A 13,803-nucleotide genomic window follows, 5' to 3' on the forward strand; every position below is an offset into this window, starting at 1 on the left:
CTTCAGAAACTTTATAGCCACCATGATTTGCAGCATCAGTTAAACCTTGTTCACAGGTAATTACTGTTCTGATTAGTATACATACACAGGCTGAGGTAACGGGCTGCAGCTTGGGAGTCCATCCTCATCAAATGCACTCAGGTCACATCTGCACCAGTCATCAATGACATCACCCTTCCCCAAGCACCAATAGGAGCTCATTAGTGCAGTCTTGAAGGCCTGCAAAACAATCACAGGAAGTGGGAGGCAAAACCAGTAATGCTGTTGAGTCACTGGCAGTCTCATTTCCTGAAATAGTACATCACAGCAGAAGGGCAACATAGACCAGAAAATGTATGTCTACTCCCCAACAAAAAAAAATATGTTTTGAATCATATCAATTTTCAAATTACAATTAACATTACCCATCATCTTCAAAACTGGTAACAGACAGATTTCTTTTTTGGCCTGCTTGATTTCTTGGTGTATCCATATTTTTAGTTAGAAAAACATTGCATGACAACAACCAATCTAGCATAATCAAAGCATACTTCCTTCAACCAGACTGGTGTCACGTTACCTCAGAATTAAGGAGGACATACTGACTTAATTATTTGTAAACTTCTGGGTAAGCACAAAAAAAATAAAAGTGAAAAATAATTACAGCAAACAATCCTGGACACATTTCAATTCAGACTGAGGTTTCCATGTGAACGTAGACATTTATTTAGTTATCGGCTTGGGAGTTTAATTGACATTTGGAAATAAGTGTTTTGCAACCCTCTGTCTTGACCAGGGTAAGTAACACCTCCTAAATGAATCTGGTTTTAATGAAAGCCTTTGTTCAGATTATGTGGTTAAAAAAAATTCATTACTCTGACTAATCCTAATGTGCCTTATTCACTGATGGTTTTACTGAAGGGGCAAAACAATAGGGCACAAAAAGATTCATCCAAAACTACAATATTTGCATTCAATCAATACTTAATCAGAATAAGAACAAGACATTAAGTGTTGTAAGTAACGAATAAAAACACAGGCTGAATGTAGAAAGAAAATACCTCGACCGGTATTAGAGGGAAATTTGCACAGGTATAATTTTGTGCCTGCTTCAATGCTGAATTTCTCCATATTTGCACAGCTAGTTTCAAAACAGTCCAAGTGAGAGGGGATGCAGAAAACCAGTAGTGAGAATACATTTGGATTGATTCACTTGTATGCAAGGGGTTGCACAGAGGGATTTATTATAGTACAGATCCACCAGACAGATGACTAGTGCCCAGATGTAATGAATGTTGCTATAACCACAAAGTTGAAAGAGGAGTTGGGTTCACGTATTAGCTCGGCCAACTACAAAGCAACATGTCTATCTTGGTACTATCTTCAAATTCAACCATACTGTGGTCTGTGCACAGACCATAACAAAGATGCTTTGATGGATTCAAGCCACCTTTTAATTAACCAACATTACAATTGATTTCTGTCACAGTTTGTATTGTTAATGTTTAAGATGTTGGATAATTGGACTATTAGACTGTCAGGCAAAGGGATCTGTAACATACTCCACAAATACTGATCAACAATTTGATGGGAAAGAGAGAACAGATATTCACTCTTTCTCATCAAAGAGACTACTTCTGTAATTCAGGGATAAGTACTCTTTGTGACAACACTTTTTGAGAAAAAGTTAAAAATTATGATTTGTCACTTATTAAATCTGGAAATGAGAGTTACATAAGGATCACAGGTGGTGGGAAATGGGTTGGTAGAATTATAGGAAAAGGTCAGTCTTTCCTTCCTACGGATAAATTAGCTGCTTGAAGACAAAAATGATGTTTTAAATGTATCCAGGTGACTTAAATGTTGCTTTATAGTACTTCAGGGTATTTTAACACCTTAAAGACACAATATAACTGCAACTGCTGCTGATATTAATATTGGAAAATTTTCAATAAATGTAAGTAGGGATAAAAAGGAAAAAAAATCAGGAAGTTGAGTTCAGAGTGGTAAATACTTTGCTGAAATTTCATAGAACTCTCGTTACTAAATGGAAGGCAAGGTTAAAAAAAAAAGTGGCAGAATGATAATGTGAAACACAATTCCAGAGGAGAGCAAAAATTAGCAAATCTGATCCTATAGAACTGATGTAATTGCTTCAACGGAGGTTGAGAAAATGTCCCATGTTGTGTCTCTAAACTCTTTGCTACTGACATTTAATGAGGCACATAACAGAAATGGAGCAATCGGAAAACATCCTTCACTGAAAGGAGTTAACAGGGTGAAGTTGCACAACTCTTTCTTAGCCAGTCCAGACACTGTCAGCCAAATGGCCTCCTTTAGTGCTCTAACCTTTTGATTATATTCCGAGTCTAATCTCCAATTAACGGCAGTGGCAGAATCAAATGTCACAGTACGTTTTAGACTCAGTTGTTAAAGATACACTGACACTCAAATGTTGTATTTTAGAAGTGACATTTTACCTTTCAGTCATTTGGGACACAATGAACACACAGGCTGAAGCAATTCAAAGTGATTCCGTACCAAGCTGCAGATTATTGCATAATAGAAAATGCTGCACAATTCCCAGAATGCAGGTACAATATGTTGCATCTCCCAAGACTATGCTAATGAAGTGACATAACTTCAAAGATAATAAAAACTGAAGATTCTGAGGATACTCTGAAGCACACTGCCTGCCTGGCTGCTGGAAGTGGGTATTCTCATAACATTTAGGAAGTACCTACATGAGCACTTGAATTGTCAAGGTATAGAAGGCTAAAGACTATTGGTTGCTGTCCAAATGCATTGAAAGTTGCCACTATGGATGAGTAAATGGAACTAGAGTAGATAGGTAATTGATGGTCAGTATGGACATGGTGGGCTGAAGGGCCTGTTCTTGAGCTGATTGACTCTATGCCTCTATGAAAATGTAATCAACCTGAAATATTCTTTCTCCACAGATGTTGCCTGGCCTGATGAGTATCCCCAACATTTTCTGTTTTGATTTTAGATTTCCATCATCTGTCTTTTTTTTCCCCTTTGCATTTGTCTCACAGCATGTTAGACTTGATAGCCACCATCTCTTAAACAGGGGGGTGGCAGGGTGGGTCATAACTGTTCTGGTTTAGAGACACAAGCTTGCAGGTTATCTGCCCTAGACATCCAGTCCAAACTGAGGTGGATTCATAGCCATGATCTTTCACTGGGAAGCAGTTTGTCAGCGGGTTGGCAAGGACCAGCTGCAGAGTGCCTTTCCCATTGAGCTGACTCTCTCTGTCCCCTGGAATTGCTTTTAGAGTCTGTCAAGGTCCATCTATAGGCTTTCCAGCTGTCAAAACTATCGAGGAGATTGAACATAAAGTCTTTGCCATTCCCAAACACTCAAAAACTAAAATTGCTAATCTTCAAAAAAATTATTTAAAAATGGGAAATAATCAAATTAAATACACTAGGAAAAATTAAGTACATTCTGATAAACTCTTTTAAAGTAAAGAAAATGACCTTATATTTACATTTCTCTCCCCAGTGGTTGCCTCTAATTGAAATCAATGGGCTTGCTGGAATTATTCCAGGTTAACCTGGCGCACGTTCCGCAGGCAAAATTCCCAGGCTAAGTGCTGGGAAATCTGCAGAAGTTTGGGCTCCCCTGCTAGACTCCATGAAGAATCCAACAGACTGTCCAAAGACCAGCAATCAGCTATGTGCAAGTTTGGGATTCCTGCCTTCACTCAGGAGTCCTGAACTTCAGCCCAGTTATGAAGGTAAAGGTCACCAATTCCAGGCAGGAGGAGAAGACTGGACCCATGTCACTGCTGTCAGACTTTACAACTGTGTGCAAATAAAAAAAACTGGAAACAATCTCTGTAGGATGAGGCCAATAAAGAACATGCCAGGGATTTAAAATAATCATCAACCTGACTATTGCAACAGCTACTTCCCAGTGAGAACACATCAAGCATTTTGTGTTGATTAGAAGGAAATGACTAATTATCAACTACTTGAAAATTTTAAGAAAGTTTTTACAAAGTAATTTTCAAGTTTCGTCCCACCGGAGAAGTTTTATCCATTGGCTATGGATAGTTGAAATGTGGACCTGCAAAGCACGTAAATTTATGACTATTGGTTTGAGTGGTCAGAAAATGGTATGCCAGAATTTCCAGTATCCAGTGCTGATGGGAAAAGCTCCTCAGAGCTACAATATGTCAGGAAATGACACATGCAATTACATAAAGTTGTGGAACTTGCTTTAACATATTCAACATTTTTCCTTTCCTACATCAGATTACTGGCTATAATATCTGTTGTGTGATGTTAACTGTTGAAATGAAAGGTCCAAAAATGGAACAATTACCTTCATTCAAAATAAAGCAGATGAAAACTAGAAAAGGTGTATTCTACTTTATTTTACATTGAAGTAGAAATGTTACTGAATTTTGGCTATACACTTCAAAAAGTAGTTGAGGCATATAGAGGTCACGAAAAGCATGAAGAAATTCATTTAGCAGGTATTCTTCAATTTACAAATGTTCAGTAGAGGAATGTGTGCAATGCCAATATTTCTTTGAGATTCCTGTCTGGGAGGTTTTGTAGGAATTAATTTCTTTCATAAATCGAGGAGTGGCTGCACTTATTTCTTCCATTGTTACTAAAATAAATATGAATAAAATTGTCAACATTAATCTCAGATCCATTGCTCCAGTGAAGAGATCAAACATGATGAGATGCCCACTGTATTTCATGCACTCTTGTATTATAACATATGCATTATGTTCCAGATCAGTTGTCGTTTCTCACACATAAGTGTATCGAAAAGATGACGAGCAATGGGATTGCAACCTCATCAAGTGCAAGTCCAAATTTAGAGCTCAGGGACCCTGCTCGTGATAATACTTTGGAAATTGCTGCATGTTACAAAGGTAGATATTGTGCCCTGAATGAAGCGTTGATGAAAAGTCATCGACCTGAAAAGTTAACTCCGTTTCTCTGTTCGCTGATGCTCCTACACCTGTTGATCCTTTATTGCTCTGTATTACTGAAGTCAAATGAAATCAGAACAGAATAAAAACGAGAAATTAAGTGTGGCAACAAAGAAAAACACAGGCTGAATGCAGAAACAGCATTTGAGAGAAATTTGCATCGGTATAACTTTGTGTCTGCTTCAATGGGAAAGTCATATGAAGTTGTTGCTTTCCTCTTGCATTTTCAATTGTAAGCACGTGCATTGCTTACAAGCAGGTACTTGACAAAATTCAGATTTGCTCAGAGCCGTTGCTGGGAATGAAGTGTCAGAAGTACTTAATTTGAACGGCATCTCCCCAAATGGTGGCTGAAGGCAGGGAGACCTATTATGTGCAAATGAGGTTGCCAAGCAGGAATTATGAGCATCTTGGTGACAAGATATATTGAGAGAAAAAGAAACCAGTGATATGTGCTCATGATGTAATCTACCGAAATAGACTTGATCTGATTTTGAATTAGCTTGGGATAGCTGCCACATCAGTTAAGAGGAAAACTGGATTTCTGCCTCTGAGTGAAAGGGAATCAGTCACAAATCACCAGCAGAGTAAAGCCAATGATAATGGACACAATGCTGTCCAGATCTATTGTAGCATCTATTGATGGCGGTTTCATCTCCTTAAAACTTCCTAAAAGTTTATGAATATCCAGAGTTGGAAACTGATCGAAGAAAATCCTTTCTGGATTGGGGATTGGGTGGGGAAGGAGGTAAAGGAGAAGTGGAAAATACAACATGTTAACTATCAGCGTCATTTCTTCTGATCAGATATAAGCAAAGCCAAAAGAGTGTGTTCGTAACTGCATACGAGTCATTCTGTAAAACGCAAGTGGATTCGTTCAGGTAGTCAAACGTCCTTCAGGAGCTTCAGTATATTTGGAGTTGCACTTTCTTTAAAGGAGCGTGCTTCTCACAATGTATAATCGCTCATCATAAAAAGCTTATCATAATATCTCTGGAGAATTTGCTCTCCATGATCATGTTGAAGGGTGGCTTTTCCTCTCAAGTGTTGTATCCATGTTACCCTCCTTCGTTAACAGAGTTTGTCATCTATTTCTTCTGGCATCCTTTCCATTTCTAGTGAGGCCTCATTTGGAATACTGTGTGCAGTTTTGGGCCCCATATCTTAGGAAGGATGTGCTGATGTTGGAGAGGGTTCAGAGGAGATTTACGAGGATGATTCTCGGAATGAAAGGGCTTACATATGATGAGCGTTTGTCGGCTCTTGGACTGTACTCACTGGAGTACAGAAGAATGAGAGGGGACCTCATAGAAACATTTAGAATGTTGAAAGGACTGGGCAGAGTATATGTGGCCAAGCCATTTCCCTTGGTGGGTGAGTCCAGGACCAGAGGGCACAATCTTAGAATTAGAGGGTACAGGTTTAAAACAGAGATGAGGAGAAATTTCTTTAGCCAGAGGGTAGTGAATTTATGGAATTCTTTGCCATGTACAGCAGTGGAGGCCCGATCATTGGGGGCGTTTAAGGAGGAGATAGATAGGTATCTAATTAGTCAAGGTATCAAGGGATATGGGGATAAGGCTGGAAATTGGGGCTAGAAAGGAATAATGTTTTTTTTCCTTTAGCTCATGGAGCGGACCTTTCTCCCCCATTTCTCATTTCTTTTTTCTTTTTCTTTTTCCCTCTTTTCTTTGGAGTAGAATCGATGGGCCGAATGACCTACTTCTGCTCCCTTGTCTTGTGATCTTGTGATTTCTCATGACGTGTGAGACCACATGGAGGATTTTAACTCTCACTAATTGTTGGGCAAGGAGTGGGGTGTGAAACAGATTCAGCAATTAATTAAATTCAAATATTCATTGTACACCTACCCGCTGGTGGAGAATCATTGATGATTTCAGCATTACTTGCATTGATGGGACATATTACTCCAAGCAGAGATCACTTCATATTCAATTTTATTTATAATAATTGTCACATGAAGTGAACCTTGACAATTGGGTGTCTCTATAAATGCCTCCCACTAAACCACTGGCTCTTTATATTCCTGGATTTAATGATTGGGTGACTATAAAACATCTATGAAATTAAAAAATATATACTTCTTGAACCATGCTATATCTCCCAAGCCAGAGCTGGTTAAATGTGTGCAGTACTGCACATGTTCTCAGGGATATCAAGGAAAATCACTTGAGTTCCAGTTGTGAGCACACTCACTTATGCAGCAACAGAAGCTCCTACCTCGGGGATGCACTGTTAAAGAATCACAGAATCTTAGAATCATACAGCACAGAACCGGGTCCTTTCAATCCATCTCATCCATGTTGATTGTGATGCCTATCTACGTCAATCTCACTTTTGTGCATTAGGCCCCTATCCCTCCATGCCTTTCCTATCCAAGAATCCGTCCACTACCTTTTAAACGTTGTAATTGTATTTGTCTCTACCACCTCCTCTGGCAGTCTTTCCAGATATTCACCACCCTCGGTGTGAAAAATTTACCCCTTGGATATCCTTTAAGTTTCATCCCTCTCAGGATATCCTTTAAGTTTCATCCCTCTCACCATAAACTTGAGCCCTCGAGTTCTAGACTCCTCTGCCCTGGGAAAAAGACAACTTTCATTACTATCTATGACTCCAACAATTTTTGTGTCATCTGCAGACTTATTCATTAGACCACCTACATTCTCATCCAAGTTCGTTGTATAAGTATTACAAACAAAGGTCCCAGCACTGATGCACGTGGTATACCACTGGTTACAGCCTTCCAGTCAGACAAACACCCATCCACCACTACTCTCTGTCTCCTATCACCAAGTCAATTGTGGATCCAGTTTGGCATCACACATTAGATCTCTTGTGTCTTAAACTTCTGGACCAGCTTCCCATGCAGGACCTTGTCAAAATCCCTATTAAACTCCATGTAAAGCATGTTTACCAGTTTGCCTTCATCAATTTTCTTAGTTACCTCCTCAAAATACTCAGGACAAAACATGAGTGGTATCAATGCATTGTAAAGGAATGTGTTGAATTACTGGTACAATGAATTTAGAGATAGACATATCTCAATTGTTTTTGCTGTACTTATTATAAATAAACCGTATTTTTTTGAAGAGCAGCATAAGCTCAAATGTTTCACTGATGCAATGTTTAAGAATGGAACGTTGATGACATTGACATATTGTAAATGAATGTATTGAATTGGTCGGTGCAGTGGATGAAGATAACGTGTTGCTTGAATATAATAACATGTATTTCAATAATATGAACATAGTAACATGTATTTCAGTGTATATTATGAATAAAGTATGTATTTGGAAAACAATAACAGAAGCCATTTATTTTATTCAGATGGTCTGGAATTTGCGAATGATTTCTATCTGTAACTGTCAGGAAATTTGGGATTCCACCATAAATGGAAGTCATGAACATCCAAAGAGGTCCTCGCAGCCGTCATTCTGACAGGTCCGAAGTTGGAGAGACGACTTGCTGCAATTTCCTAGCAGTTACACTGGGAAACCTGTCTGCTGAAGTGCTTCAGCTGAAACCTGGCACAGGTTGAGCAAGATCACTCATTTCAGTGAATGAAAGGAAGCGCGAAGTTCCAGGTAATTTATATGTTGTGAATTAATTCAGGTAACTTAAGTATATTTAATTTGTTTTACAATAACTTAAACTGTATTCTTTGTTTTTCAAAAGTAGAAATGAAAACACTATGTTATTTTAGCATTATAACATTTTTTTTGCTGATTTGGCAGTCAGTACACCAGGGGCAGTTGGTACCAGATAGTATTGGGAGTTCTACTCCATGTAAGTTCAGACCAGCCTTGCAGGGGACAATCTCTCTCAGGAAATTCCACAAAGCCATGATTCTTGAGTTGAGGCCTGGGGCAGGCCAGCCATAATCCTATTGACTGGTAATGCCGGTCTGAGGGTCCATGTGGCTTTCTCATGCTGGTATTTACTTGCATTCTTAAATTAGAGTTATGTAAAAGTTACACCATGGAAATATGTCCTACAAAGAAACTTGAGTTCTCCTTTGTCCTGGACTCTCCAGCTTTCCCCTCTCAGAGGATACACTCTCACATCACTTACTGTGACTTAACATTGCCAGCAACTTTTCCCTTTGGCACCTGTCGGCAAACTCCTGCCACCTAAAGTAATACCAAGTCCACAAAGCTGTCGTTTCATGCCTATTTTGGCTGACTAACTAAACTGGGGCATAGGGTACTGGTTGCATGTGCATTTTAATGTGAACTCTGCCTGTGCTGCTGCAGGTGAGAGTTTAAAGTCAGACCTATGATTAATTGAATTCCATTTGATTTCTTCCAGTTCCTTCAGGAACCATGAACATTACTCATCAGGCACCACATCTTCATCATTTGGTTTAGTAACTTACCTAATACCTTCCTTTCCTTTATTTTAATAAATCTAATACATCCCATCTCACTTTTAATCAATCCACTCCTAATTAACCATTTCTGTAAACAAAGAAGAAGATATTTGGTAAGATTATCCACCAATTTCATGAATCTTCTTCCAACTCATTATCCCCCTTCTACAGAATCCCACATCACTTCCAACATTTTTTTGCAGTCATATAAGTAAAATAATGTTTTCTGCATTTTTTTTCCTTGCCTTTTTAATGTCTCATAATTTTTCTTACTTTGTACATCAGAGGCCTCAGTGCTGCCCTCTTCAGTTTCAAGTAATCTCTTTTTCAATGGCAATCTAAAACCAAAATTTTTTTTTTGTTGTGGCATCTTATTAATTATTTTGTCATTAAGGACGTTCTGGGCTGTTCAAGGGTGGCACAGTTAGTAGAACTGCTACTTCACAGCTCTAGTGACCTGGATTCAATCCTGACCTCCAGTACTGTCTGTGTGGAGTTTGCACGTTCTCCCTATGACCACATGGATTTCCTACAGGTACTTGTTTCCTCCCACATTCTAAAAATATGTAGGTTGGTCAGTTAATTGGTCAGAGTAAACTATCCCCAGTGTGTAGGTAAGTAGAATCCGGGGAGGTGGTAGGGGAGTTAATGGGAACATGGGGAGAATAAAATGGGTTAAGATGGGATTTATGTAAAAAGGGGTGTTTGCTGGTTTCTGTGCACTCGGTAAGCTGAAGAGCCAGTTTCCATGCTGTATCTCTTTACTGTGCACTTTTCCTCAAAGATCAATCTTTTGGATGCGAAAAATGCCACGCTGAATGTTATCTGCTGTCACTGAAGAGGCTGAAGAGTGTGTTTATTTTATTTCCAATACCTGAGTGCCACAGGACATAGTCTCATTCACAAAATTCTCAAAAGGTAAATCTCTAGTTGGTTTTCCAAGTTCATGCTTTATGAAGACATGAGGGCTTGGCCGTCATTCCCAACTATTGCAAGGCATTCCTTTCAGAAGCATTAAGTAGACAGGAGACTGGCAGCATTTGGCCTGAGTGATTCCAGTTTGCTGAGACAATGGAAATACTGTGGAAATGGCAGTACCGACCAACCATGAAGAAGTACATCTTTAAAACCTATCTATGGGAAATAATGGGGAAACAATTCAGATATGTATTTCATAAGCAATATTCTGGAACTGCATGATGATCATTGCATGATGTCATTGTTTTGAGCAATTAAGTTTACAAGGCATTGAAGACTTTGAAGAAATATTTTGCCATTGTAGTTTTATGGGGACATGTAAAGGCAGAAGGGAATTTCACTTTTACAGTGGTTTTATTGCTCTCAGAGCATCGGAAAACATTTTGAGGACATTTAAATACTTCTTCTGAAGTGGTGGCCCCTGTTGTTTTGCAGGAATGTGCACAAACACAAAGGAATGAATGCACACACATGTATATTTAGGAATTACAGAGACAAAATGAAGCCAATTATTTTAAAATGGTTAGACCAAGACCACAAGGGAATAAAGGTTGATCAGTTGAAAGGTAAGGAGCAGAATAATGGATACCATGGAAAAAGATGATTAATCTACCTTTTTTTTCAATTAATTGTTATACTCCAAATAACAAAGGCCATAAGTTTAAGCAAGACCTATCTGTTGACCATTGGCAGTCAAGGCTGGTATGTTAACCAATGTACAGGTCCTCCCAAGGTTATGATAGGGTTCCGTTCCTGTGAACTGTTTGTAACCCAAACAGTTTGGAAATGCGGTCGTGAACCGCGTTCCCACACAGCAGAAGATGCCAGCAGCCCCACGTCAGCTGACAAATCCATCCCACTGTTCTCCCAAATGCTTATTCGTATGTATGGACTACACATAATTCAGGCATTCATAAGCTGAGCGCCTGAATCAATATTTGATTAATTCACCCACAGGTTTGTAGGAGTTGTTGGAAAGCTCCTAATTTATTAATATTAATCCCCGTTTCAAATTGTTCTCAGACTGAGCAGCCTGCTTGGCCTTTGCAGAGAGCAATTAAGACTCAGCAACATTACTGTGTGTCTGGAATCTCACCGAGGATGGACTGGATAAGGGTGGCAGATTTTCTTGTCCAGATAGGTTTTTACAACAATACTGTGGTTTCATCTTCACCACTACTGATATGGGGCTTTTGTTTCACAATTTATTTCATGAAATAAATGCCCCAACTGCTGTGGTGGCCTTTAGATTCAGGCCTATGTCTACCTACATTCCCACCTAAATCGTTAATATATATGACTAACAACAATGGACCCAGCACCAATTGCTGTGGCACACCACTGGTCACAGGCCTCCAATCTGAAAAAGAGCTCTCCAGTACCACCCCTTGACTCCTACCACCAAAACAATTTTGTATCCAGTTGGCTAGCTCACCCTGGATCCCATGTGATCTCACCTTCCGGACCAGTCGACCATGTGGGAGCTTGTCAAAAGCCTTGCTAAAGTCTATGCAGACAACGTCCACTGCCCCGCCCTCTTCAATTCCTTGGTCACACCATCAAAAAACTAAATTAAATTTGTGAGACACGATTTGCATGCCATGTTGACTATCCCTAATCAGCCCTTGTCTTTCCAAATGCAGGTAGATGCTGTCTGTCTCCTCCAGTAACTTACTACCATTGATCTTAGGTTTATCAGTCTGTAGTTCCCTGGCTTGTCCTTGCAGCCCTTCTTAAATAAAGGGACAAAATTAGCACCCTCTGGTCTTCCGGTACCTCACCCATGGCTAAGGAAGACACAAAATTTTATGCTAGAGCCTCAGCAATTTCTTCCCTTTCTTCCCAGAAAATCCGAGGATGCACTGGATTTATCCCAGTAACAAAGCCAACATTCTTCCCATTTTTTTGCATTGATAAATTGCATTGCTTTAATTGGCAACATTTCACTGTTCTTCCATTCCTTCTTGGGAATCACTGAACCTTAACTATCTCAACTTGTCTTAGGGAAGCGCTTAGGGAAGAATTTTGACAAATTCATTGTGATATCATTTGTAAGCTTTCGTGAACAGAAAGATGCTTATATAGGCCATACAGAACAACCTTAGAATATCCCAAAGGGCTTTATTGTTGTTGATGTACTTTTGAAGTGCAGTAACTGTTAGAATATAGAAAATGCAGCAGTCAATTTGCACACCCGAGACCTCATAAATGACAATGTAAAAATAGTCATGTAATCTTTTTTTTGTCACACTGATACAGAGATTGACATTGGTAGGACATTGTAAGATGAAATTTCAATAAAACCCATTCTATTGTTTTCTTTTAAACAAAAGGTCAATGAGATCATTAATAATCATTCTGTAATACAACAATGAATTTCCCCTACCTGCGAGGGAGAAAAACTGACTTTCCAGATTGAGGATAAACAGATGAATTAAATTCTTATGACAAAAAAAGTACATAAAGAATGAGGAGCTATCTTTCTAAGAAAATCAAGGTCAGCATCTAGTTGCTGTTCATTGGGCAAACATTTTTCAGCTCTTTGCACTCCTGGGTAATTCTATCATTACTTTTCTAAAGAGAATCTCTTTATGTTCCAATGTTCCTCCTTCATTACAGCTGTAAATTTGTTTCCAGCACTTATCTTCAGAATGTCACAGTAAATGTTATTTGTTTGCAGAATGACAGTTCCAAAGATAGAGTGTCACTGATCAAATGAAAATCAAAAACTGCAGATTCTGGAATAAAAACAGAAAACACTGGAAACACTCAACAGTTCAGGCAGCATCTGTGGAAAGAGAAACAGTTAATGATTGGACTGAGGGAATATCTCTGACAGATAGAGATATTACCTTTATCCCATCCATCTCTCTGCCACCTTCTCTGCAACTTTAAACTGACTTGTTTTCTCTCTTTCCCTGTTCTGACAGAGGATATTTGACCTGAAATGTTAACTGTTTCTCTTTCCATAGGTGCTAACTCACCTGCTTTTTTGAGCATTTTCTGTTTTTGTATCACTGGTTAACTTGAACTAACATCCACCTTCAAAACTCAAAATCAGTATTAACTTTGGACTGCCTTTACTATATCCCTGTGTGTCTGCACATAGCTTATCATTGTGCTAACCTATTCCACATTTATACAGCCTGGACATTGAAGATTTATTGGAGTTAACATCAAGTACAGTATGCTTATCGTAATGGGACCCCTGTCCAAAGATCGGTCAGTCTTTCGGACACTGAGAGACTTCTGACAATATTGGACTCCAAATGAGAATTACAAGTAATTGTGTGACCAACATATTAGGTTCAAGAGGTTTTGTAAAATCTTTGGCAACTGATAATACCAGAACAGCTATTTCTTCTATCCCATAGGTTCTGAGGTAGATTTTGGCTGGGATTCTAGAGAATGGTGGAAAAGATACAAGTTGTTTCATGATGTCCAGAAAGTGCTCCGCTGGCAGAGAGGCCAGTCCTG

At 39.0% G+C, this 13,803-nt stretch overlaps 1 protein-coding gene across 6 annotated transcripts in view; it reads right to left on the reverse strand.

Annotated features, from left to right (window-relative positions):
• Nucleotides 1–13,803, reverse strand: part of LOC127581979 (astrotactin-2-like) — a 1,282,697-nt gene that overhangs the window by 336,543 nt on the left and 932,351 nt on the right. For all 6 annotated transcript variants that reach the window (XM_052036829.1, XM_052036827.1, XM_052036825.1 and 3 more), the window contains one exon: nt 86–219. In XM_052036829.1, the coding sequence (XP_051892789.1) occupies nt 86–219 (134 nt within the window). The remainder of the gene's footprint in view (nt 1–85; nt 220–13,803) is intronic.

This window comes from Pristis pectinata, chromosome 23 (assembly GCF_009764475.1).
Source record: "Pristis pectinata isolate sPriPec2 chromosome 23, sPriPec2.1.pri, whole genome shotgun sequence".
Taxonomy (NCBI): domain Eukaryota; kingdom Metazoa; phylum Chordata; class Chondrichthyes; order Rhinopristiformes; family Pristidae; genus Pristis; species Pristis pectinata.